Source organism: Triticum aestivum, chromosome 1D (assembly GCF_018294505.1).
Source record: "Triticum aestivum cultivar Chinese Spring chromosome 1D, IWGSC CS RefSeq v2.1, whole genome shotgun sequence".
Taxonomy (NCBI): Eukaryota; Viridiplantae; Streptophyta; class Magnoliopsida; order Poales; family Poaceae; genus Triticum; species Triticum aestivum.
Genome location: NC_057796.1, coordinates 497,234,247 through 497,261,319, shown reverse-complemented (window position 1 = coordinate 497,261,319; position 27,073 = coordinate 497,234,247). Strand labels below are relative to the sequence as shown.

At 49.7% G+C, this 27,073-nt stretch overlaps 3 protein-coding genes across 3 annotated transcripts in view; 1 reads left to right on the top strand and 2 right to left on the bottom strand.

Annotated features, from left to right (window-relative positions):
• The first annotated feature begins 9,297 nt into the window (after window positions 1–9,297).
• LOC123183432 (uncharacterized) lies at window positions 9,298–11,369 on the top strand. Its single transcript, XM_044596243.1, has 4 exons — window positions 9,298–9,495; window positions 9,847–10,038; window positions 10,136–10,206; window positions 10,714–11,369. Exons 1-4 carry the CDS (start codon window positions 9,460–9,462, stop codon window positions 11,048–11,050), a joined length of 636 nt encoding a protein of 211 aa, XP_044452178.1. The 5' UTR covers window positions 9,298–9,459; the 3' UTR covers window positions 11,051–11,369.
• A 7,263-nt stretch (window positions 11,370–18,632) lies between these two features.
• LOC123179735 (aspartic proteinase NANA, chloroplast-like) lies at window positions 18,633–20,471 on the bottom strand. Its single transcript, XM_044591607.1, has one exon. The coding sequence runs from the start codon at window positions 20,333–20,335 to the stop codon at window positions 18,734–18,736; it is 1,602 nt and encodes a 533-aa protein (XP_044447542.1). The 5' UTR covers window positions 20,336–20,471; the 3' UTR covers window positions 18,633–18,733.
• Window positions 20,472–21,077: 606 nt separating this feature from the next.
• The window catches only part of LOC123161717 (tRNA ligase 1-like), a 38,074-nt gene continuing 32,078 nt past the window's right edge, over window positions 21,078–27,073 (bottom strand). The window contains exons 9-28 of the mRNA XM_044579526.1: window positions 26,723–26,829; window positions 26,509–26,637; window positions 25,847–25,911; window positions 25,583–25,747; window positions 25,300–25,451; window positions 25,148–25,179; window positions 24,923–25,065; window positions 24,534–24,613; window positions 24,254–24,319; window positions 23,961–24,163; window positions 23,632–23,742; window positions 23,425–23,522; window positions 23,253–23,314; window positions 22,994–23,069; window positions 22,817–22,888; window positions 22,647–22,723; window positions 22,454–22,537; window positions 22,216–22,300; window positions 21,545–21,703; window positions 21,078–21,440 (exon numbers count right to left, since the gene is read on the bottom strand). Of these exons, the coding sequence (XP_044435461.1) occupies window positions 21,264–21,440; window positions 21,545–21,703; window positions 22,216–22,300; window positions 22,454–22,537; window positions 22,647–22,723; window positions 22,817–22,888; window positions 22,994–23,069; window positions 23,253–23,314; window positions 23,425–23,522; window positions 23,632–23,742; window positions 23,961–24,163; window positions 24,254–24,319; window positions 24,534–24,613; window positions 24,923–25,065; window positions 25,148–25,179; window positions 25,300–25,451; window positions 25,583–25,747; window positions 25,847–25,911; window positions 26,509–26,637; window positions 26,723–26,829 (2,143 nt within the window). The 3' untranslated portion in view covers window positions 21,078–21,263. The remainder of the gene's footprint in view (window positions 21,441–21,544; window positions 21,704–22,215; window positions 22,301–22,453; window positions 22,538–22,646; window positions 22,724–22,816; window positions 22,889–22,993; window positions 23,070–23,252; window positions 23,315–23,424; window positions 23,523–23,631; window positions 23,743–23,960; window positions 24,164–24,253; window positions 24,320–24,533; window positions 24,614–24,922; window positions 25,066–25,147; window positions 25,180–25,299; window positions 25,452–25,582; window positions 25,748–25,846; window positions 25,912–26,508; window positions 26,638–26,722; window positions 26,830–27,073) is intronic.

The following is a 27,073-nucleotide window of genomic DNA, read 5'->3' as shown; positions in this document are numbered from 1 at the left end:
CAGCCGGTCAGTCGGTCTGCGAGCTGCGGCTTATGGCAAGAGAGGGCTTAGGTGCCGGCACACTACTTATCCGACTGCAGGTAGCATTGGCATAGCACAAGGCGGCAAGCCTCCGGGCCGACTGGTCAAACCCGGTGCCAGGCAAAATAATGAAATGACACATTCATAGGCATAGAACTTATCATATAGATAAAAAGGGTAGCCCCTCGAGTGCTCCTCGAGGGACCCGATGTCTTAGCGCTTAATACAAAAGGTAGCATGGTACATACAGAATCAACCGTAAAATCTTCGGAGGAGATTTGCGTTCCATGGGTGCTCTGATTCCTTGCCGGAGTCGTCTCTCTTGCGTGCTCCGGGCTTCTGCACATCGATCAGGTAGTAGGAGTCGTTGCCCAATGCTTTACTGATGATGAATGGGCCTTCCCAAGGGGCCGAGAGCTTGTGCTAGCCGGCTGTTCGCTGGATCAGCTAGAGCACAAGGTCTCCCTCTTGGAAGGATCTTGGCTTGACCTTCCCACTGTGGTAGCGGCACAAACTCTGCTGGTAGATGGCGGACCGGCTGAGTGCCAATAGCCGGCCCTCTTCCAGTAGATCGACGCCATCTTCGCGTGCTTCTTTTGCCTCCGCCTCCGTGTACATGGTGATGCGAGGTGAGTCAAACTCAATGTCGGTTGGGATGACGGCCTCGGCACCGCACACGAGAAAGAACGGAGTGAAGCCGGTTGATTTGTTCGGAGTGGTGCGGAGGCTCCAGAGGACGGCCGACAGCTCGTCGATCCAGCAGCCGGCCGACCGCTCCAGTGGCTCGACTAGTCGGGGCTTGATGCCGGAGAGGATGAGGCCGTTTGCTCGCTCGACTTGGCCGTTTGACTGCGGATGGGCAACGGACGCTAAGTCCAGTCGGATGCCCTGCATCGCGCAGAAATGAGCCAAGGCTCCCTTGGCAAAGTTTGTGCCGTTGTCGGTGATGATGCTGTGTGGCACACCGTATTGTACGGTGATATCTGCGATGAAGGTCACAGCAGTCGGACCATTCAGTTTCTTGATTGGCTTTGCTTCAATCCATTTGGTGAATTTGTCCACGGCGACAAGCAGATGGGTCATGCCGCCGCGTGCTGTCTTGAATGGTCCCACCATATCTAGCCCCCACACGGCAAAGGGCCAAGTGAGGGGGATGGTCTTGAGTGCAGAAGCCGGAAGATGTTGCTTGGAGCTGAACTTCTGGCACCCTTTGCAATGTTTGACCAACTCCTTGGCGTCTTCCAAAGCAGTCGGCCAGAAGAAACCATGGCGGAAAGCTTTGGCAACAAGGGATCTGGAGGTCGCGTGGTGGCCGCACTCGCCTTGGTGGATATCTTTGAGGATTGCTTGACCCTTCTCTGGTTCTACGCAGCGCTGGAAGACCCCAGTCACGCTGCGTCTGACAAGCTCTCTGTTTACTATCGTATAGGCTCCTGCTCGGCGCCGCACTTGCCGGGCTGAGATCTCATCGGCCAACAACTCTCTGTTCACCAGAAACTTGAGGATGGGTTGTGCCCATCATGGTGCTTGAATATCTTCTACTGCCACTACGGCTACTTGTACTAGGGCGGTTGGGTTGGGAGGCGGCGGGTCGCAGTTGGTTGCCGCTTGCTGCATCGTTGAAGTCCCCGGGCCGACTGCTGCAGCCCCCGGGCCGGGTGCGACTGCTGCAGTCCCCGGGCCGCCTGCCGAAGTCCCCGGGCCGGCTGCTGTAGCCCCCGAGTCAGATCTGACTGCTTCGGGAGGAGCCAGCACGAAGATGGACTCAGATTCTGGAGAAGGCTTGATCGACGGCTTGTGGAGGCACTGAAGGGAGATGCCGGCTGGTATTGCTTGACGGGTGGAGCCGATCCGTGCCAGGGCATCAGCCTGTTTGTTGTTGTTTCATGGCACGTGAAGGAACTCGCACCCCTCAAAATATCCGCTAAGCTGCTGAACGAGGAAGCGGTAACTTGCCATGTTTGCATCTTTGGCATCCCAGTCGCCAGATGACTGTTGGACCACCAAATCTGAGTCGCCGTAGCACAGGATCCGGCGGATGCCGAGTTCTTTGGCCAGCCAGAGCCCTTGCACGAGCGCCTCATACTCGGCCACGTTGTTGGAGGCGGCGAAGTGGATTTGCAATGCATATCTGAGCTTGTCGCCTTTGGGAGAGGTAAGGACGATGCCGGCTCCCAAATCGGTGCGCATCTTCGAGCCATCGAAATGCATCTGCCAATGAGTGGATTCCGGAGCTGGCGGCAGGTACTGGGTCTTGGCCCAGTCAACGAGGAAGTCGGCCAGTGCTTGGGACTTGATGGCGGTGCGTGGCTGGTAGAAGATGGTGTAGGGGGCCAACTCAATGGCCCATTTGGTCACTCGGCCTGATGCATCTCTGTTGCCAATGATCTCAGCAAGTGGGGCAGTGCAGACAACCGTGATTGGGTGTCCTTAAAAGTATGGCTTCAGCTTCTTGGCGGCAAAGTGCACGCCGTAACACATCTTCTGGTAGTGAGGGTAGTTCTGCTTTGAGGTTGACAGCACCTCGCTCAAATAGTACACGGGCCTCTGGACCGGCTGTGCTCTGCCGTCTTCTTTGCGCTCTACCACCACGACCGTGCTGACCACCCAGCTGGCGGCGGCGATGTAGAGGAGCATGGGCTCCTTAGCAGCCGGAGCGGCCAGAACAGGCGGTGTGGTCAACATTTTCTTGAGTTGGAGAAAAGCTTCGTCTGCCTTGTCGTTCCACTCAAAATGAGTGGTTTTCTTCATGAGATGGTACAGGGGAAGAGCCTTCTCGCCCAGTCGACTGATGAAACGGTTGATGGATGCCAAACAGCTGGTGAATTTCTGGACGTCTCTTAGTCGGGTGGGTCTCTCCATCCTCTCGATGGCCTTGATTTTCACAGGGTTGCACTCAATGCCACGCTCTGAGACCAGGAAGCCAAGGAGATGGCCGGCTAGTACTCCAAAGACGCATTTCTCTAGGTTGAGCTTGATCTGAAACCGGCGCAGATTTTCGAATGTTCCTTTGAGATCTTCCAAGAGGGTACCGCGCTTCTCCTTCTTCACCACAATATCGTCTACATAGACGTGGGCATTCCTGCCGAGTTGCTTGAGGAGGCACTTCTGCATGCAACGCTGAAACGTGGCACCGGCATTTCTCAAACCGAATGTCATGGTCAGGTAGCAGAAAGCTCCGAATGGTGTGATGAAGGCGGTCTTCAGGCGGTCTGCCGGGTTCAACTTGATCTGGTGGTATCCTGAGTAGGCATCCAAAAAGCTCAACAACTCGCATCCGGCTTTGGAGTCTATCACTTGGTCAATCCGAGGCAATGCAAAGGCAGGCTTTGTTGAGACTGGTGTAATCAATGCACATGCGCCACTTGTTGTTCTTCTTCATTACAAGGACTGGATTGGCCAGCCATTCTGGGAAGAAAACTTCCATAATGAAGCCGGCTGCCAACAGGCGGGCGATCTCTTCTCTGATGATTCTTCTCTTCTCCTCCGACAGTCGGTGGAGGGGTTTTTTGACTGGTTTGGCATCTGCTCTGACATGTAGCTTGTGCTCGGCGAAATCCGTCGGTACACCCAGCATGTCTTTGGGAGACCATGCAAAGATGTCTTGATTCTCATGGAGGAAATCGATGAGCTCGCTTTCCTATTTGCTATCAAGGTTGGCACTTATGACAGCGTGCCTCTCCGGGTGCTCAGGGTCCAAGGGAATCTTCTTTGTTTCTTTGGCCGGCTGGAAGGAGCCCTAGATCTCTGACTCTTTGGGTTCTGGTGGCAGGTCCGGCTGCTTGCTGGCCATGGCCACCACCCGGTCCAGGAGCTTCTTCTCAGTAGCAATCACAAGGGACTCGGCCAGCCAGCTGTTGGCTGCAGCACAGGCGGACGACTTCTCATAGTCCCCACTGATCGTGATAATGCCCTTGGTTCCTGGCATCTTCATCTTGAGGTAGGCATAATGTGGCACTGCCATGAACTTGGCTAGAGCTGGCCGGCCTAAGAGCGCGTGGTAAGGGCTCTCTAGCTCCACCACCTCAAACCAAATTGCCTCGCGGCGGAAGTGATTCTTGTCCCCAAAGATGACATCTATCTTGATCTTGCCGATTGGTGAGCAGGAAAGGCCGGGCACAACGCCATGAAACACAGTCCGACTGGGCATCAGCTACTTCTCTTTGATGTTCAACTTCTCCATGGTATCGCGGTAAAGGATGTTGATGCTGCTACCGCCATCTATCAGGATCCAGGAGAAGCGAGCAGCTCGCCTCTCTGTTGCAAGGGTGGCATCCAGCACCAAGGCATAGGAACCCGGGGAAGGCATCACTTCCGGGTGGTCAGCACGGCTCCAGCTGATAGGCTTCTCAGACCAATGCATGAACTCTGGAGCAGTTGAGGCAACTGCATTCACTTCACGGTGCTGCTGACGTCGGCTGTGTCTATCGTTGGCCACGGTGGTGAAGACAACGTAGGCACCATGTTCTTCAGGGAATTCATCCTGGATTGCACCGACTGCTGGACGGGCAGCCGGCTGCTGAGGAGGCGGAGCCAGCGGGCCGGCAGGTGGAGGAGGCAGTCCTTCTCCCTTGGCGATGCGGACGAGCCAGTGGCATTTCCGGGTCGTATGGTTGGATGGCTTCACGCCACTATGGAGCTTGCAGGGAGCATCAAGAGTCTGCTCAAAGGAGAAAGCGAGCAACCAAGCTGGCTTGCCGCCCTTCCGGCGATTGGGAAGTGGTTCTCCTTCAGGCTGCTGGTCCTCAACTGTCGCCACCTGCCGGCTGGTGGAAGCCGGCTGCGGGGCCTTGCGCTTGTTGTCATTCTGTTGCTGGCGTCGGCTGTTGTCACCAGCCGGCGTTCGAGGAGCCTGAGGAAGCACCTTCCCGGCTGCGTCCACCTGGAGCTCTGACTTCATTGAGGAGTCGGCAGTGGCGTACTTGTCTGCTATGATCAGCAGTTCGTCGAGTGTGGCCGGCTCGTCGCAGAGGAGCTTGTGCTTGAGCAGGGTGCCCTCTCGGCACCAGCGGTGAAGTACTCTATGGCTTGCACCTCGTGCACCCCTTCGCAGGAGTTGTGCAGTTCGGCCCACCGCGTTAGGTAGTCGCGGGTAACTTGGTGGGGCCTTGGACGCACAGAGAAAGCTGGCGAGGCTTGGGTGGCCGCTTGTAGGTGCTGGTGAAGTTGCGGATGAAGACTTCGGTGAAATCTACCCAGCTGTTGACGGTGTACGGCTTCAGGCTGTTCAGCCATGTCCGGGCCGTGCCCTAGAACATGAGCGGAATGTACTTTACGGCTACGCACTTGTTGCCGTTTGCTATGTTGACTGTAGTGGAGTAGTCAACTAGCCAATCTTCCGGCTTCACGGAGCCATTGTACTTGGGCGTGTCTCTTGGGAGCGAGAACCCTTTGGGAAAGGGCTCGTCGCGAATGCGGGGGCCGAAACAAGGTGGGCCGATTGCATCCTCTTCTTCTAGCGCCTGGGACCGAGCGAGGCGGTCGATTCGGTGGTGGGCGTCATTCTCTCCGACTCCTTCTCGGCGGCCCAGCCGGTCGCCGAGAGTCGGGTGCTCAACAGGCGGCGGGGAAGCGCACCTCTCCCTGCGAGGAGGAGGAGGAGGCGGAAGATCGCCCCGTCGTTCCACTGCTCTTGGGCGGCCGTCTTGGTCGCGCTCGATGGTGATACGCGTCCGGCTGCGGCTAGCAGCCGGCTCTCGGTTTCTCTGGTCACGGGCGCCGTCTGTCGGCGTCCGGGAGGTCGCGCCTTGATCTCGGGGGGGGGGGGGGGGGGGGGGATTCTCGTGGTGCGCGCCGGGCTCTGGCACGCGGCGGCCGGCTTCTTGATGCGCAACAGCCGCGTCGATGAGCTGCAGAATGCGCTCCGTCATGTGGCGACGCTCTTCGCCCTCTAGGTGGTCCAGCTCATCTGCTGCCGCCTGGGCAGCTCGTATGTTCTCCATGGGCGTGGCGTAGACAGGGTGGTGTACCCCGAACATGTTGGCGACGCTTTCCCCAACAGCGCGGTCGATCTCGCGCCGGTAGGCCTCGGAAAGGCGTGTCATGGATGCCAATTTCTTGGCGCTCTCAACGAGCAAGACGCGGCAGGCTTCTAGCGTCTCGGTGTCGGCGTCTTCTGCAAGGGGCGCAGACAAGTCCCGTAGCACCGCCTGTAGTGGGTCTTGGGCACCCCCGCCAGAGGCTCCGTCGTGGCTGATGAAGAGCACTTCCGTGATGGTGCTGCCGCCGCTATCGGCGCGAGGAAGCGGGTCGTCGATGATCACCACGTTGGTGGGAAAGCGTCGAGGGATGCTGTGTCGGAGTCGACAAGCATCGGGTCGGTGGAGCCGATCGACTCCAGGTCGGAGAAGGGCTCATTGGCGAGGTGAAGCTTGCCAAGGAGGTCGACAAGGCAGCTCTTGGAGCTGGCTGCTCCCGTGTCAGGCGCGGGATCGTCGGGGAGGCGGATCTCGCCGATGAGGTCAGCGAGGCAGCTCGCCGCGCAGGCGAGCTCAACGCCATGCAGCGCATCGGCGCAAACGCCATCAGGCTTGCCGGGCTGGCTGCGCTCGCTAGGGAGGAACAAGGTTCCCGTCCAGAACAGATCTCCGGACGACGGTCCACCTAGCCCCACGGTGGGCGCCAAATGCCGGGGGTGTCGTGCGACATATGCCAAAGGATGGCTTATCATGGAGGGGGCTAATAATACGTCGTCGGTGCCAGGAAACGGGATAAGGCGCAAACATGCCCGCCGGCGAATCTTACCCAGGTTTGGGGCTCTCCTAGGAGATAACACCCCTACTCCTGCTCTGCGGGGTCTCCGCATGATTACTCAAGCAACAATGGTGGCTACAAGCTTGCTCCTTGAGCTGTTTCTCTAGAGGGGGAGGAAGAACAAGGCTAGCCCTAGCTTCCTCTCCCTATACGTGTGTGTGGGTAGACTGAGGTCTGAACCCTTTGCATGGGTGCCCTGGAGGGTTTATATAGGCCTACCCCCCAGGGTTACAAAGGTAATCTGGCCGGGTGTAGGACCCGGATGTCATTGTCTGTGGTCGCCGGCTTCTCCGCCGGCCGCCGGGGCCCGCCGCCTGGTGGGTCCCGTCGGCTGTCTTGTACTTGGCCGACAGGCCGTGCTCGCCGATGGGGGGTCCTGCCGGCTGCTGAGTACTGTGGCAATGCCATTGATGACGTGTGCTTTGTCGGGGGAGGCGTGGCTACAGTACCGCCGCCTGGCGGGCATTCACTATAGCCACTCCCCGTCTCTTCTGATTAATGGCGCACAGACTTTGAGGGAGGGGGAGGGCCGCCTGCTAAGAGTCGGCCTCCCCCGCGCCGACTGGTTGAGGCTCACCGCCTTCTGGCTTCTCGCTGACAGGTAGGGCCTGCTGTCCGCAGGCCGTACCGACAGCCCGTAGTGGGGGCATGGCCTCCCCCGTTATGGGTGATGTCATGGGCTGCGTGGCAACAGTGCCACGCCGGGCGAGGGATGTCGACCCAGTACGCCGCACTGTGGCCACGCTCTGCCCTGAATTTGGGGGTGGCAGGCTGCACTGTAGCCACGCCCCGTCTCGTTGTCTTAATAGGGTGCAAACTTCAAGGGGGCGGAGGGGGGCCGCCTCCTGGGAGCCGGCCTCTCTGGAGGCTGCCTGGTAGGAGTCGGCCGACCTCAAGGCGGTCTTCTGGGAACTGCCGCCCTCTAGCAGCCGGCCGTTTGGACCAGCTGGCCTTGAGAAGGTGGCTCTTCGTCTTCGAGGCTTGAGGGGCGCAGCCAGCCCCGATGTCTTGAATCGCCATGGGGAGCAGATGAGGCTACCCGTGGTCATTTACTCCGACACTGGCAATCTAATTTTCACTCTAAACTTGTGCTAGATGGAGCTAGGCCAAAGGGAGGTATTCAGAAATAGCTACTTTCAGAACTGCAACAACTACATCTCTACATCACCAGCTACATCTTTACTTTCAAGAAGATGACTAATGGTGCCTACCTGCTAACCAGCTAAAAAGGAGTCTTCCACTGCTCACCGGGACCTCAACTCCTTTGCTCCATGTGCACTCTAGTTACAGCCAACGGGGTTCAGAAGCTCTGTTAGGAATAGAATTACCCAATCAATCTGTAGTGGTAATAAGTTAGGCCCATAAATCACCATATCCTGCATCACTAAAAAATTGAAGCAACTGTAATTGTAATTGTAGGCAACTCGTGATAAAAATAGGAGCAACTAGTTGCGAACAGTTCCCTGACAGTAAGAATCAGTATGGGAATGACACAAAATAAAGATGGTAGACTGAAGATAACCGGAAGAAGCCCCTATCAATTCCGTAAAAATTAAAGCAACTTTCCTTGTAATTCCAGGCAACCATGTTAAAAACTGGAGCAACTATTTGAAAGTAGTTCCATGATAGTAGGCATCGGTTTGTAGAGTAACAAATAAAAAAGGTAAACTGCAGATCACTGAATTAAAATCCCCCATGAATTTAGTAAAACCGAAGCACTTCTATGCTTTGAAGATTGCAGGCGAACTCATGCTTTGAAGCAACAAAATTGCACCCAAAAAAAGAGTTTATGACCGTAAAATAGTTGTATCTCATGCAAAACCATCACCAAAACCCCCCGAGTTGCATGGAGCACATTCATTTCATTTTATAAACAAAAGAAAAACAATGGCGGTCTGATTCTATATATAGGAAAAAATCATACCATGTGTGTGGGCACCTCGTGTCCTTTGTCCATGCAACTTCAGCCTCCCTACCCTGCATGTTGTCAAAAATGCTGCCTATCCCCCTGCATATGACTGTCAACCTCCTGGCATCCCTGCACATCGACACCGCCGCTGCACGGGATGACCTAGTAGATCCGCATCCCTAACTCCACCCCCTCACCTTCCTCAGACCAAAATCAGTGTTAGAAATGACCCCTCCAAGTCTCGCTCCTCCGGAATCGGGTTTGGGCAAAATGCAACTGCAAAGGCGGCGGTGCTCCCCTCCCCCATTGCTCCCTCCCTTGTTGTCCCTCCATGCCCACTCGAGGCCGATGCTGCATGGCCCTCCACCGTCTCCCAGACATGGCCGCATAAAAGAAAAAACAAAAGAGTGGTGGGCTTAGCTGCGGTCAAAAGAAAAAAAGGAGTGGTGGGCTTAGCTGCCCGCAAAAGAAAAAAAAAGGAGCTTGGCTGGGCTGGCTGGGTAGGTTGGGCCGGGCCTAGCAAAGCCTACCCACCAAAGGGATTGGATTGAAGGAAAAAAAAAACAGTGTTTATGGGTGCGATGGGGGAAAGGAAAGGAAGTTTCTGTCCGTGTCGCACTGAAACCCACGCCAAGCGCGTGCCCTCCCCTATTATTTATTTATATGCTTCTCCTTGGGACAGCACAGCAGAAGCAGGATACTGATCTGAATTTCCCCTTTCCTCTTCTTCTTGTTGATCTGAATTTCTCTTGCTTGAGCTGCGAGCTGCCGGAGCCATGTCGTCCTCCTCCTTCTCCAAGGCCAGATTCGAGGTCTCTCTCTCTCTCTCTCTCTCTCTCTCTCTCTCTGTTCCTCTGCTCAACCCTACCTACTTCTTCATCATCATCTCATAGACTCATACATAGATACTCCTCCTGCTAGATAAAGATAAGATGATAATTCACCAGACCAGATATAGAATCCAATCGAATCTGACATCAATTGCAACCTCAATTGCCTTGCTAATAATACACTACATACATACATACTAGTAATTGCCCTGCAGCAGCAGCACTAAGTAAGAGGATGGGATGGATTACATCTCCTCTCCTCTCCTCACCTAAACAAACAATTACAAGTGCTGATTCTTCTCTTTTGATTTGCTTGGCTTGCCGTGCGTGCAGGGTAAAGGAGTAGGAGGCGGCGGAGCCGGGAGATCCATATCGCTGGCCGCCTCCAGGGCCAAGCTCGCCGCGGCCACCGCCAGCGCCAAGAAAGCAGCTGCTACTACAGCTAGCGGGCGGGGCAAGGGCAAGGGCAAGGCCGCCAAGAAGGTCTTCTCCCTCACCGGCCAGAAGTTCGATATCCCAGAGGAGGTGATTCCCTCAAATTCTTCTTTCATGTATGCTTTCAGTTCAAGCATCTGATTTGGGAACCATTTTTGCAATCAATTTCTCTTGGCTGGGCTGGCAGAGGGAGCCCCTTCGGATCTTCTACGAATCGCTCTCCAAGCAGATCCCATCCAGCGACATGGCCGAATTCTGGTACCTACCAACCCCATCTCACCTCTGCTCTTCTCTGCTCTGCTCCACCAATTAATCACCACTTACTACTTACTAGTGCTTGCTTGCTTGTCCACAAGTCAAGTTATCCCCACCCAGTTACTCAGTTACTAGGACTGTTCTCATCGATGCATCCATTGATTTCTCTGAATGTCACTCAAATCCTTAGCTAGCTTCCCTCCCTCCCTGCACACACCTAGCTACCTAATTACACTAGTGGTCTTCACAAACAACTTCACTCTGAATTACCCCTCCCTCATTCACACACACTTCAAAAAATGTATCCTCTTCCAAATTTACTACTCCACCAATATTTTACTACAGCAACATCATTCAGGCCTGACCTCACGGACGGGCTTACAGAATCACCTACTACTAGTTTTTTACTGCAGCAATATGTTATACCACCACACCATTGCTCTGCAATGTATGTATGTATGTATGTGATACTTATCTGACAGACACGACATACATAAAACCTCTTCGCAGGTTAATGGAGCATGGGCTGTTATCTCCGGAGAGAGCCAAGAAAGCCTATGACAGAAAGCTCAAACGGCAGCAGCAGATCAAATCAGGGACCCCGATCAAGTCGTCAAATTCCAACACTGTCAGCAAACACAACAACAACAAACCTGCAGAGACCTGGAAGAAACCGGCACCAGTGGTTTCTTCTTCTTCCACAGCGCGTCACAACACGGATCATACCGCCGCCAAGGCCAAGAGAAGAGTCGAGTACAGCAGCGACGACGACGACAAAGAATTCATTGTCAAGCTCAAGAGACCCAATTTCAACTCCAACTCCAACTCCAGTTCCAGGGGTGGCTGAACTGCTCCTCAACTTGATGAATGGGCCTGTCTGTCTGTCTGTTTGTTTCTTTCCAGCTAGCACATATCCTACTACATGGATCAAGCAATACCGTCTCAGATTCAGATTCAGATCACTAACTCGACTTTTTTATATTTATTTTGTTTTTCACCCTACAAGTACAACAATGAATTGGCTCTTCTGACTACATACATATATATATATGTCTGTCTGTGTATTTCAGTTCAGAGAGAAGATATACCATTACATTTTTGTTGTAAGCAATGCCCGGTGAAAATAATGAGTGAATAAATGAACACACTCAGTAAGTTCGTCTGCATATTGTGTCTGTTTGTTCCCGATGAGGAAGAGGGAGTCTTTTTTGTTAACTCACTCATAATGCAGCATCAAGCTGATAGAATGCGGCCTCTGCATGATTAGGATGCGCACTAGCATAACCTGATGATAAGAAATAAAAAGGACATATAGGAAACAGTAGAGCCACATGAGACCGAAACTATGCCTATATTGAAACTATTCAGAGAGTATGCCGCTATCCATGATGGACAAAGGACCCTGATAAGTGCCACACGTGTGGCACCAACACATGCCAATTCCAAAGTTTTTGATAGCAAATTTAGTGACGCGAGAGGATGACAACTTTAGTTGTCAAGCATGGCGATTTTCTTTCCAGATAGCAAGTTCCAGTTTTTTTTTTGTTTGTTTTTTCTTTTCGGATGACAACTTTAGCTGTAAAAAACGTCAGGACCGGAGTGAGGGAGTCCTGAACTAGGGGATCCTCGGGTTGCCGTTCTATCTTTTATGGGCCGGACAGGTGGGCCGCTCTGTGATTATTATTGGAAGGCCGAGCTATAAGGTGACTCTGTGTAGTTCAGGAAGGAAACCTCCAAAGCCTTGGTGTGTCCTCCAAGTCAAGATGGTAGAATCGGCACGATTATTCCGTGATGGCAACCGACCATGTGTAACCCTAGGTACCCCTGGTGTCTATATAAACCAGAGGGTTTAGTCCGTAGAGGCTAGAAGAACCATCATCCTACTCACCTAGGGTTTTGTTCATGCGATCTCGTGGTAGATCAACTCTGTAACAGTATACACACATCAATATAATCAAGCAGGATGTAGGGTTTTACCTCTCCGAGAGGGACCGAACCTGAATAAATATTGTCCCTGTGTTCCTTGTTCCCCATTGATCCAAGATCCACAGCTCGGGAACCCCTACCCGAGATTCGCCGGTTTTGACACCGACATCGGTGCTTCATTGAGAGTTCAGCTGTCGGATCACCGAAGGATTAATGGCTCCCCTAGTCATCGGCGATGACATCCGCACCAGGGACATCTTCATCCCCGGCCAGCTTTTCGCATTCGGCAGCGTCGTTCTACACGCCAATTCGACGGGTCACCTTGACCAGGTCGATAGTTTCGCCCCTGGGCAGGGAATCAGGTTCGGCGGCCTAGAGTACGTCACTAACGCCCGGGGCAATCCGATCTTTACCGGGTTCTCAGCTTCACCTGAGGAACCAGCAAATCCCGAAGCTTCAACTTCGGATCCTCTTCTTCGCCCCGCCTCCGGAGCGACCCTCACCTCGGATCCAACCTTGAGCTCGGATCCGACCCCAGAATCCAGAAACCAGGAATCAGCCCTCGAACATGCCCTCTGTGAGGTCACGTCGGAGGATAACTCCGATAGACGCCACAAGACGAACCCGGCCGACCTCTCGCTTTCAAATGAGACACTAGATCGGATCCAGTCGATAAGCATTGCATATGGGCCATCTTCGGTCTACAATCAGATTAGACCGGAGGCGCTCCACAGGAAATTTTACATCCCACAGACCACCCACTTAGTAGCCACTGTCAAAGATTTAACTGATATGTTGGACTACATCTCTGAGGAGGCCGAGGACGTCGATGCCATGGCCTATAACGCAAATTCCCCAACCACCCCCAACACCGGAAAGTGGACTACCACTTTCACGTGTGACGTCTACATGGTGGACACCCCCAACGATAAGGGTGATAACACCACCGGGAAGAACGACGACGATAACCCCAGAAGGAACGACGATAAGCCCGGCGAGGAGGCGCCCAAACGCGGACGACCGCGCAGACGATCCAGGGGGTGTAAGAGTGGGGAAAGCAACAGGACACCAGAGATAATGATACCCCGGACAACATGGAAGACCTCGGCGACCACGTCACCCCCGAGCAGCAACCTGATGGCTTGGAAGAGCACGAGGACCAGGGTGACCCCGATGACCTCAACGACTCCGAGGAGAGCATCTACCTTCCTCTTTTCGAGGATGAGGAAAGCCTCGGAGCCGAGGACTTCATCGTCCCCGAAGACCTTCTGGAACAGGAACGGTTTAAACACAACTAATAGCCATCGCCCGAAGCTTAAAAAAGAAGCAGCAACAGCTAAAAGGCGAATAGAACACCCTCAACGACAGGTGGACGATGGTCTTGGCAGCCGAAGAAGGCTTCGGCAATTAGTGGCAGGACCAAACCAAAAGCTACCCAAAACGGCACCTACTGCCACAATTCGACGACGAGGCCCTTGAGCCTATACCCCCAGACATACTCAGGCAGAACAGCCGATCGCCCCCCTCAAGGACGGGACATGACGACTATAGAAGCCGAATATCCACCTGCCCCCCTCACCGAAGAGGCAAGGAGCCAATGCAACCGGAAGACCCATACGACTTCGGCACGGCTTAACCACCAGAACAGGCCATACAAGATCCATCTATCTAGAGGGTACGCTCCCGCTGGATGGGACGGATACCAAGCCTGGCGCGATATAAACGATAGAGCCCGGGAGCAGCACCGCGCTTGGATGATAGCCGATCTCCGGCGCGATGTAGCCCGGGTCAGAGGCGCCGCATACCCGATGGGCTTCACAGACGAGGTGATGCAGCATTAGTTCCATGAAAGGTTTAAACCCGGAAACATCGAGCAATAGACCGAATCCTGCCTGCATCTACTACTATTACTCCACACATCGACCGCTATCCAGCATGCGTCTAGTGCATTAAGTTCATGGAGAAACGGAGTAATGCAATAATAACGATGACATGATGTAGACAAGATCTATTCATGTAGGAATAGACCCCATCTAGTTATCCTTAATAGCAACGATACATGCATGCCTCGCTGCCCCTTCTGTCACTGGGAGAGGACACGCAAGATCGAACCCATCACAAAGCACCTCTTCCCATGGCAAGAAAAATCGATCTAGTTGGCCTAACTAAACCAAAGATTCAAAGAAGAAATACGAGGCTATAAATAATCATGCATATAAGAGATCAAAGGAAACTCAAATAATATTCATGGATATAGATCTGATCATAAACTCAAAGTTCATCGGATCCCAACAAACACACCGCAAAAAGAGTTACATCAAATAGATCTCCAAGAGACCATTGTATTGAGAAGCAAAAAGAGAGAGGAAGCCATCTAGCTATTGCCTATGGACCCTTAGGTCTATGGTGGACTACACACGCATCATCGGAGAGGCACCAATGAGGATGATGAACCCCTCCGTGATGGTGTTAGATTTGATCTCGTGGTTCTGGAACTTGCGGCGGCTGGAATTATGTTTCGTCGACTCCCCTAGGGTTTCTGGAATATTTTGGAATTTGTAGGACGAAGAGGCGATGCAGGAGACCTCCGTGGGGGCCTCCCAGCGTGCCCAGGTTTCTTGTGTTCCCCACGGGGATCCCCTCTGGTGCTTTCTTGGCCCCCAAGGTGTCTTCTGGTCCAAAATAAATCCCCAAAAAGTTTCGTTGCGTTTGGACTCCGTTTGGTACTGATATTATGCGAAGTAAAAAAACAAGCAAAAAACAGCAACTGACACTGGGCACTATGTCAATAGGTTAGTCCTAAAAAATGATATAAAGTTGCTATAAAATGATTATAAAACATCCAAGAATGATAATATAATAGCATGGAACAAGCAAAAATTATAGATACGTTGGAGACGTATCAGTTGCACCGCGGGCACCCGTGACATTAATGAAACCTACAGAAGAAGGGCACCACCACCATCGTCCGAAGACGTCTAGGAGGTGTCAGGGCGTAATCCCGGATTGGGATCCTCGGCATGGGCCGGGGTCAACGTGGGAGATTTTACTGCAGAACAACCTCTAGAGGATCCTGAGGATGTCTCAGTTACCAATTTCAAAGTTGAAAGTGTGATGAATCATTGACGACGGAAGGAATCCTTGCGTCATGTCGCATTTTCCGAACAGGAATTCAATGCGGTTAATTCGGTGGACGCATACCTCGGAGCAGCCCATACAGGTCTTGAGGGGATCGCCAACCTCCTGTCCACCAACATGCAGGTACGAGATTGGTTTTGAAAACCTAACATAAATCCTAACCCAGTAGCCCCCGAGCCTTGATTCGGGCGGGACGGCCGAGTTAAGGATCTGTGAGTATATGTATTTGTGATATTTTGTAGGCTTCGAGGGTACATAGTAAGAAACTGTCCGAGGACCTCGAGCTGAACCAAACACAGTTGGCCGCTGCAAAAGCCGAACTGGAGGCTGAAGATCAAGGAGAAATTTGTATTGAGATCCAAAGAGAGAGAAGAAGCCATCTAGCTAATAACTATGGACCCGAAGGTCTGAGGTAAACTACTCACACATCATCGGAGAGGCTATGGTGTTGATGTAGAAGCCCTCCGTGATCGATGCCCCCTCCGGCGGAGCGCCGAAAAAGGCCCCAAGATGGGATCTCACGGGTACAGAAGGTTGCGGCAGTGGAAATATGGTTTCGTGGTGCTCCTGGATGGTTTCGGGGTACGTAGGTATATATAGGAGGAAGAAGTAGGTCGGTGGAGCCACGAGGGGCCCACGAGGGTGGGGGGCGCGCCTCTCTGCCTCGTGGTCTCCTCGTTCATTTCTTGACGTCCACTCCAAGTCCTCTGGATCACGTTTGTTCCAAAAATAACTCTCCCGAAGGTTTCATTTCGTTTGGACTCCGTTTGATATTCCTTTTCTGCGAAACACTGAAATAGGCAAAAAAAAGCAATTTGCACTGGGCCTTGGGTTAGTAGGTTAGTCCCAAAAATAATATAAAAGTGTATAATAAAGCCCATTAAACATCCAAAACAGAATATATATAGCATGGAACAATAAAAAATTATAGATACGTTGGAGACGTATCAAGATCGTCCTCAGGTCAAAAAGGGTTTCGATCGCCAGTTCGCCACTGCGATATGCGAGTACCGGGGGGAACAACACACAAAAACTTCTGCACGACGCATACCTCCTCGACGTTGTTGCCGAGGGTGCGCAGCTGGTTGACGAGGCTGGTGATCCGCATCCCAAAGGCGTCGATGGTCTCGCCGTCGTGGAAAGCGATCTGCTCAAATTCCGCATGGAGACCTTGTGCGGTGGCTTCACGCACACGGTGCACTCCCATCCGCATGACCTTGATGGTGTCCCAGGCAGCCTTGGTCGTCTCCTTGACGACGAGGACACCGAGCATCTCTGGCGGAACGGCTCGGAGAAGGACGCCGAGCGCCGCCTTGTCGTCGCGCACGTCTTGCGCGTTTCCCTCGATCGCGTCCTAGAGCCCCTAGGACTCCAGGTGTACCTTCATCACCAGCGACCACTCGATGTAGTTGGTCGAGGTGAGGGTCGGGAACGTGGTGCCGACGCCCGGCACGAACGGCGAGCGCTCTGTAGCCGCCGCCTGGTGGATCACCACCTTCCGCTCCCGCCTGACGCGGATTCGCCCGCGGCTACGCTCCCGTGGTGGAGTCTCCGAGCGTGCCGACCTGCCCGTGCCTCCGTTGAGGCCAGCTGCAACCGTCGCTGCAGCCGTGTCCGGCTGTTCTCCGTGATCGGACATGATCGCCGGGATCGCTAAACGAGGCTCTGATACCACTTGTTAGCAATCTAAGCTCATAATCAGAGAGGAGACAATGGTTTTGCGCCGCGTGCAATCTTGCGAGTTTTCTCATTTTTTTCTTTCAGCTATTTATTCTGTTACAAGGAAGGAGAGGCAGGTAGCGATCCTATCTATGCGCCATGATCCGCCGTGCTCGCGCCATCCCACGAGAGCCGATCGTGCCTCCTAAGCCACCTGCAAGACTACCGGGCCGATCGTGGTGACCATGTCCAGCCGTCCCATGCTAGCTACTTGCATGGCACGCACACGTCGCGGCTCATGCATCCTGTTTATTCGACAGAAAAACAAACTAGTCTAAACCCAACATCTAGATTAGCTAACAGTCTTGGCCCTGCCACTGTGCCACCAGTGGCTGCAGAGGTGGCAGGTGAGCCAGGCCAGGTCTTACAGGGGTTGCAACAACGCATGTTGTTCTGGATGTGGATGACGACTGGACGTGGATATGAAGCTTGATGAATTTCAGAGATGAGATTGATGCGATGGCTAAGTTTGAAAGTGTGTCTATAAGAGCTCTCCCGTAATCAAGGGCTCTAGGTGAGCCTTATCCTCTCCCAAAACATCTCTTAAAGACTAAGGAAGTCGTAGGAATAAAAGGGGACAAAATCGATGAAGAGTCCCGTTTGGAGAGGCAACTTTTGGGCTTGATTCACTTCCGTACGACCGTGCTATGGCCCTATTTGGTAAATCGGCCGCCTTTTCTTCATACAAACTCAGAATTGACATTCTTGGGCTTGTTGGATTCGTATGAACAACGCTGATCCATTTCTGGTATTAGATCTTAGTTTTGAGCATTTTTGGAAAAAATGACTTTTTTCACTCTCCGAAACGGCGAAGTCTATGGCACCACATATGTTATTGGGCCCTAGGGCCAATAACTCTCTACCACTAGGCCTTTTAGTATTTTCTTTGGCATGTTAATATTAAATTATTAGAACCTTTTATTTTAAATTTAATATCTTCATATACATTTTCCACCTATATATCAATTTCCGGTAAACCCCGAATCTCTTCCGGTATCCCCAGAACACATTCGGTTTCTCTTGAAACTATTTCTAATATTCCTGAAACTATTTCGTGAATATTTTCTCACAACTCTTACTCCAATAATAGTCATCAAATCGTGAATCCCTTAAGCGTGTGACCCTATAGGTTTGGTAAAACATAGACATGAACATAAACACCCTTTCGTTCAATGATCAATAGCGGTATCGTGGATATCCATATTGATACCTATAATACACGAATGATATTCGAGTGAACCCGTGGTTATCATGTGCTATTCCTATATATATATATATATATATATATATATATATATATATATATATATATATATATATATATATATATATATATATATCGATATCCTCTTGAGTAATTCTCATGCTCCGTATACTGTCTCCTTGTAACCGGTTTTGTTGTTCTTTCTCGTTGACATGTTCCGGTATCTATGTGACCTAGTCACGTGTGCCTGGCCATAGGTAGCCTAGACGCCATTCGGGCATGCCATTGGCGAAGGCCGGCGGAGCTAGACGTCGTTTTTTGTTTGTTTGCATCACTAGGAGGAGGACCTTGTACAAATTAAGTTTTATCTTAAAAATTGAAAGAATATTTCAGTTGTTCCGGACTCTGCACCAGCTAGGGATGCCGAGGGAGAGGGGGAATGGATTCAGAAAAGATTCGGTTTTCGGATTACATACATACATACAGATGAGAGATGAATGATATGATACATGAATACATACATACAGAGAAGATGGTTTTTGATTAGTTGTTGGTGGGATTGGGATTGGGATTGGGATTGGGTTTGGGATTAGCATTAGGAGGAGAAATATTAATGTGGGTGGTGCACTTGTCCTTCTTGAACCGGAGCTTGCCCTTGACGTCGTCGAACTCCCAGATGTGCTCTTGCATGTGCACGTTGCCGAGGATGTTGGGCCCCGCCTCCCGTTTAAAGAAGCCGATGCAGGCGATCCCGGGCACCACCTCCGGCATGAGCACGCCTTTGGGGCTCGGCTCCAGCCTCGCGCCGCCCATCAACACCAGCTCCACCTTTGGCACAATGGCTTCCGGCGCCGGGTTCTTGCCGTCCCACTTGTAGCAGTGCTCGAACGGGATCACCTCCTCCGCCGCCTTCTCCAGCTTTGGGTCTAGGAGGCTCGCCAGCGCTCGCGTGACCGTGCCGTACGCCGGCTCCAGCAGCGACGACACGGAGGTGCCCGTGTCCAGGTTGAGCCCGCCGTGAACGCGGTAGTTCCACACCTCCGGCGGGATGTTGAGGCGCTGCCCGTTGACGAAGACGCCCGTGACTTGCACGCCCATGGACGGTTCGTTCTGCATGTACACGATGTCTGTCTCGCCGAACCCGGCGCCGGCCACCATGGCCGGGTTGGGCCCGAAGGTGAGGTAGCTGAAGGCGTCGCGGCCGCTGTGCGTGGCCAGCAGGCAGAAGGAGAAGAGGCCCTGGAAGCTCTTCCCGGCGATCTTGCTGAAGGACACGTTGGCGTTGCCCAGCGTGAGCACGCCGTCGTGCGCGTCCACGGTCCCGCCGGCCTCGAACGTGGAGCACCCCAGCACCAGCCCCGGCAGCCGCGCCTGCCTCCCGCCCGACACCGCCACCGTCGCCGTCTCGCGCCCGAAGATGCCGCGGGTATTCGTGCCGTCCTGCAGCTGCTGGTGGTAGCTGCACGACTCGTTGTGGTTGGGCGTCTTGCACGCAACGTGCGGGAAACGGGCGCAGCTGTCCCGCATGGAGCACCGGTACCGCCGCCACGACGACGACCGCGCCGGACGGTACCAGGTCTTCTTCACCAAGGGTGGCTCCAGCGCCTGCTCCAGGGACATGGTCTTGGCGTTGGCGTTGCCCCTGTCCCTGTGCCGCCGGTGGCCGCGGAGGCGGCAGTTGAGCCAGGTCAGGTCGTTGGCGGTGTCCAGGGCCATGCTGAAGGCCACCGCCGGCGTGCCGAAGTGCACCGTCACCAGGTACATGCCCACGTCCATCGAGTCCAGGGCGCTCTGCATCGGCAGCTCGAACGTGGACAGGGGCGTGCCGCTCCCGCTCCCGCTCGTGGCCGCCAAAAGATCCGGCATGCCCGACGCCGCCAGCTGCCTCCTCCTGGCCATCCGCCGGTGCCGAGCCAGGTCCTTGGCCGCAATGGCTCGGTAGTGCTCGCGGCGCGCCTCGGGGGACTCCGGCACCACCGGCGCCGTCATCGGGAAGTAGCAGCTGCTGCCCTCCTCCAGCGCCCCCACGTCGACGACGACTACCTCATCCGGGTCCGGGTAGGCATCGAGGCAGCCGGGGAGGAGGAGCACCACCACCACGGCGGCGAAGGCGGCGGCGACGTAATGGCCGTGCATCTTGGTCATTGATCGACCTTTGTAAATTTGTTTTGCTAGTTAGTAATAGCTAGCTGCTATTGATGGATCGACATGCTGCATCTTCTCCCGGCCCCTACCTTAAGCTTGTCCTGTCCATGCGTATTAGAGATGTGAGGTCGCCATTGTTACCTACGTCTGCCTGCCTGCCTCCTTCTTAATTCGAGCGGCCATGAGCTTTTTCAGGATGCAACGCCGCTCTCCGGCCGCCTATAATAAGCACCTCCCCATTTCTCATCCCAACCAAAACATAAATGAAAACACGCTGCCATGATTAAAAAAACGTTCAATTTGCCATGATTAGAAATCTGACATCAGGATTTTAACATTACCAAACCAAATCACGACTCAGATTACTTGTGGAACATCAGCCATCAGAAAAGGTCGTGGTGTTGTACGAACATCAGCCTTGATATGTTGTCAAGTCAAGGAAGAAGAGTGAAAGCACGTCCACTCCCTGATGGTTTTGGTATTCATGTCAACATACATATTGTTGGACTAATGTTTTGCTTGAGTATATTTCATTAAAGTTCAACTACCCCTCAAGATGCTAAGGACAAGTGTTGGTCAAGCCTCAAGACTCCTTTTTATATTTATGGTCCAAGACATTGAGTCCATAGATATGCCAATACTATCAAAAAGGAAATAAGGTTGTGATAATGGATTCACTGCTCAAGTATTTAGAGATCAAGCTCCAAAAGCCTCGTACAGATTCTCACACTCCCACGGTCACAAACCCTAAATACTAGTCGGACTCACCGAACCATTCACACCCGGAGTCACCGATTCATCCATGACATCGTCGTTGCCTAAAAACCTAAAACCTTGGTCTCACCGAGTTGGCCCTTTGTCCTAGTGCAACTTGTTCAGAATTTCCAAATAGTTTCAGTCGGTGATACCAAAGTGTAAAGTGCTTAGGTCACACAACTCGGAGCCACCGAACGTTTTCATCCGGAGTCACCGAAAAGCCTAAAGCTTTGCATATTTTGTATTGGGCCCTTTTGTGGGCGAGGGTGACATGCACCTTGTTCTTCAGGCTATCCTCTAATTTTAGGCCGTTGAGAAAATTGTCGACATCAGTGTCCTTCTCTGCAACCTGTTGAGTTCAGTTGTGCAATATGCATGATCCGGTTAGATTCAGAGCATCGTCCAATACATCTTATTGGAGACTACCATATAAGATGAGCATACACTTGTTACCTTCCGGACAAGGCCCAATACATCTGCCGGGGATAACGTAACAGCAGCAAAAACGATATTGCCGGACCTCCGCTTCGCAGTATCAGGTGGTTTGATATCACCTTTTGCCACGGCCTTTAACTGTTCCACTACTTCTTTCACCGCAGCCTCAAACGGAACCTAGACATTAGAGCCAAAGAAATCAATTATCTTTTTCCTCAGGGAACAAAAGCATCATCTTTCTGTGCGCTGAAATTGTAAACTTTGATGGTTTCAGACTTTTGGTAGGCAGGATCGGTGAATGCTATTGCTAGCCAATAACTCCCTGATCAAAGCACCTCACATAGCAATGTAAAGTCATCTCAATTGCTATTGCTAAATCAGAGATGAGATTAAATGTTAAGGCTAATATTCCAAACTTGTGACTGTAAAAAGGGTGCCCAAATGTGAGGTGCCTAAATCAGAGCCAATGGATGAGGTTGGTGCCCAAATGTGAGGTGCCGAAAGTAGAGACGGTGGTACAATTAATATATGGTATTTCACACCAAGTTTAGGGTTTGTGTGTGTTCTCTTGTAAGCCTAGTGTATGTACATCGATTCAAATCAACAGAACACGTCAGTCCATAAAGTTAAGTGTTTCCTGAAAAGAATACAGATTTTCACTGACAAATAAATACATGGGATATGTTTACCTGAATGGATTTAAGATAATCAGCATTCTCAAACAAGATCTCGCGCAACCTCTCCTCCCACTGTGCCCATTCTGATGGCTCCACTCTGATTCGACATTATTGATCAAATCAGCCAGATTATAAAGAATCATGATTTTGATGACTATTTGACTATTCCACACTAGTTTTGCGAACATTATCAGCTGACACAGCAGTAGCTTAATTTGTACTCAGGGGTTAAGAGGTAACAGTTCCGTACCTTCTTAAATGCCTGCTTCGATGCAATATGAATAAGCTAAGCCCCTCGTCTAAGATACTTTTGACATCACCAGGCAATGGAGCTCTAAAAATAGGAGAAGCCAAGTAGCAGTTTTTTTAAAAACCGAAAATGAAGGCAGGCAGTCTCATCACGGCATGTTTCTCGGGCTTGAGGAATATGTGAAAATCTCTACCTATCTGGCTTGAGGAGAGGCATCTTAACCAAGTAGCCGAAACGCTCATGCAGTCGGCCTTTGAATTCTCTTCGATTCTGGAAGTGCATTTTTCTTGAACGTAACATTGATAACAACATGGTATAACATTCCAATATGATCTGAAACTGTATTTTTGGGAAAGGGCATACCTTGTCATCATAGAGGTTGTAAAACTTTAGCAAAACTTTACCAGCAGTCGGTGATGCCTTGTCCAGATTTCCCTTTATATGTAGGTATATAGTCATAACACGTTAGAGGACAGAAATTTACAATATGCAGCAAACAAGATAACAGCAAGAGCTTCAAGAGAAAATGGATTAGTATACCTCATGATTGACCCTCTGGAGCACAGGAAACATGAAAACAGCAAGAGCTTCAAAAGAAAATGGATTTGTATCGGTTTCAAGGAAATGAAGAAAAATTACAAACGCTTCATAAATAGAGATATAGACAGTGAAGACGGGAATGACATTCTTCTAGTAGAATCTAAATAATCTGGGGTTTTGTACATACTTGTTTTTTGTGTCAAGTAGCAGAAAAAGCATGAAAAAAAACAAATTAATAAAGCATACAGATAATTAATTACCTTCAGAATCAGGAACAACAGGAACAGCAGCCGCTTTTGTGGTCCCACACATATTCTCAATCTACAATATATAAATGGACGACAAGTTCAGTTCTTTCTTTCTAAACTGTATGTAGCATGTGAAAGAAACAACATTGACTCCATCTTCTAATTTGAAAGTAGCAATCTTGCCTGCCACCACACTTGCTCATTTGGTGCGTTTTTGTCAGCAAGGGTTATTGTAAATGGTTCCTTTTTCCGGTCGTCAGCAACCTTTTTCCAGTATTTTCCTGTAAGGGCAGACAGTTTGCAAAAAGGGCAAAATAGAAGTGTACTGAATCTATATTTTGGTCCTATGATAAACATTTCAACCAAAGAATACTGCCAAATGCTGCATACCTTTTTTAATAAGATCTCCCATCAAACAATGAAGAGTGCGATTATCACCAAGGCCACCAGGCATTTTCAATAGTTCCTTGCATAGAGCAGACTTTGCACAACCAGGTATACCTGACGGAGAACAAAATAATATAACAAGGACATAATGGGAATTAGAAAATCATCATTAAATTGAAACTTGGCAGTGAAAAGATGATTTATATGAATGATGATTCATCAAGTTTTTTAATCTTGCTTAAGAGTAATATCCTCAGTTATTCTAATGACTGAAAGCAACTCAAGATGAAACGTAAACCTTAAAAACTGTTATAAGGAAAAACAGAAATGACCAGGAAAGAAGACGATAAGGCCCTCGGGTTTTGAAACACCATTGAGGGACGTAGTAGGACTAGACGGTTGAACCAAGTCACCAGGAGCCCCTATCAAATCCTGGTTTGCTTTAGCATATTGTTCAAGGAAAGGCTCTGCCTCGCTAAGATACTCTGAGCACGAGGGTGGCTTATTTCCGCACTTGCTTGTAATATACACAGCCCTATTTTGTTTGGCAAACCAATTAAATTAAAAGAAACATATGTAGTTTGGTAAACTCCTATGAACGAAGAGAAAGAAGTTAGTAATATACCATTCATCCAACAGTTCGCAAAGCTCTTTCTGTTTACTTGCTGATGTTCCCCAATTCTCCATTTGCCTATTAACACATTCAGGACCGTTGATGTCAGAGGTAGCACTCTTTGTATTCAATTTAAATTTTAACTAGTCACAATTGACAAAACTACACATATTTCACATGGCAGAAAAATTCTTGAATACCACATCCTACATGTGAGCGGCCTCGCTTTAGAGATATTAACTTTTCCTACTAATATGCATTTCCTACTTTGAGATTTGAATACATGACATACCTCAGGCAATCATCTCTATAATCAGATGGGCCATCTTCGAAGAGGGTGGAGAGGCCATTCCGAATTAAAAATGTCCTTACCTGTCAGGCAGGTAGTCATGTAAGAGAATTGTTAGAAGATACATATGCATATCCATTAGTTAAAACTTATACGATGCAGTACTCTCCGGCGTGCAAGAATTAACAAAGAAGATTCTAAAGGAAACAAGGCCACCACACAGATATGCCAAGCTTATAGGCAGCATTAATTATAGTGACACTGCAATACTTATTTTACAGGTGCATCAATCAAATGTTAAAAGGAAAGCAAGCAATCCAGAGTAACAGCATTGTATCCATACATCAACACCTAAGCCCTGAAAGAAGCTGAAACCATGGCAGTGAAGTTACCTTATAAGTCAGGAATTTTAGTTTGACCATCAAATTTGAATCCTCGTCACCATCAATATTTTTCAGTAAAGTGTTACTGTCTTTGGGATGTTCAGCAGCCTTCCTATTGTTCGCCTTGAACAGGTTTACATCAACGAAGAAACCTAATCATGAAAAACTATGTCAGTCGAAGCCACGCTGACTTATTGTATTGACAAGAATTTTGAGTCACATGGTCCATCTTACCCCTATACAGTGGCCATAACCCTTGCTTTTTCCTAAAAAGTACATGACCAATTAAATCTAATAACAGAGATAATAAATCCCATAAAGCAAAAAAAAACATCCAGTGCTGCAATGAGCTAATTAGGTATGCGACACTGACTTTGCAATCTTACCTCATCTCTTGCCGATAACTTGTAAAAACATAATCACTGTGCACATGGATAACCATCTTGTAATACAAGTTATCATTTGAAAGAGAATCAACTTTTTGGTAACATTTGAGTGCTACACGGAAATTTCTTTGCTTGATCACACGAATCATCTCCTGTAACAGTGCAGAAGAAATTAGTTATCATGTACTAGTTGTTGAATTATTGACATTTGCAGTTATAAAACATTTACAATGTAAGTAAAAAGTACTTACTGTTGAACAGGAACAGATAAAAAACTACTAACCTGCAATTTCTTAGTTGCATTGTCAGTAGGATGTGCTTGCAAAAAGCAAGTGACAACCGATTCATCAGCGTCTCGAGACTGAGCATCAAGACCACTATTTCCAAACCAATCAGAATGGTCTGGACACATTGAAGATCCAGCATTTTCGAGAAGTTCTTTGATTTGCTGTTCATGTAATTAATAAGTTATAGAAAGATAGAATCACTACAATACTAAGACGAATCATGAAAAAGGCGAATAGTACTTGACAACATTACACAGTACCTGGTTTTCATCTGACCTATTAGCGGCGCATATTTCACGTAAACTTGGCCCTAAATCAGAGTCAACTGCATAGGAGAGTAACTTTCTAAATCAATTAAAAGCTAATGCATTAACAACTTCACAAGTCGACTGCATTAAAAATTATTTCCTACAACATGTTCAGATGCATCGGAAAATATTTATTACGACAAAAGCATAGATAAGAAGCTTTTAAAAAATTGAAGGTTCAGAAATGCAACATGCTATTATTATCTATACGTCTATAGCAATCACATGAGAAGGTAGGGGGGATGACCAAACAAGGATAATACTTGGATTATTATATATCTATACGTCTATAATTTTTGTATTTTATTTTCAGTATTTCACTTCTTCTCCTTTCTTATTTTTTTATTCTGTCCTTTCCGCTCCCGTATTAAGAAAAATACAGCTGAATATGGAGAATTTTGCTCGTATCTTTAATTCATGATGATCTGATTCAGTTACCATGCTCAATAGCATCCTAACAGGCCTAGCACTTCCACATGGTAAATGTATGCGAACAAATGAGAAGTAGCCAGTCTTTGAACAAGAACCTTAATATTGAGATGAAAACTTCGCAAACAAACAGAAACCCTCTTGTATGGCACAGATAACAAGGCAACATCATTTTACTGGCTTACCTCCATCTAGTGGAGGATGTGAGAAGTTTTTCAAGACTTGTTCCATTTGAACCAAACTTTCACGACTAACAATACGGGCAACCAGGCCTTCAAGAATCTCACCCTGTACCATCACATGATCCTTTGACCCTACAAATAAATAGAGACATGAAAACATATTAGAACAGCAGTGAGAGTGTAATACAGCAATTATTATTCAAGATAGTAGACTTACCTGGTATAGCTATATCAGCTATTTCGCCAAGGGCTGTGCAAACCGGCGTGGCAGTCCCCTCTTCACACAATGCATCGTAGGCAGCGAAAAAAGAAGTGGCAGATTTCCTTGCAAAGATGTAAAGATAAATATTAATAAATTAAAACAAGACCCAGCAGTGAAGACTGAAGAGATATGCACTTTTTAAGGGCACGGCAATAATAATGGCTCATGCTCAAGGAATATTAATAACTAATTTAGTCTAAATTAATGGCAACAAACTGCTTAACCCTCTTGTGGTCTCATTAAAAGAACAATTATGAAGATGGAAACTTATATCAAGCAAGGCAGTCGAATACTTTGGCGTAGGAA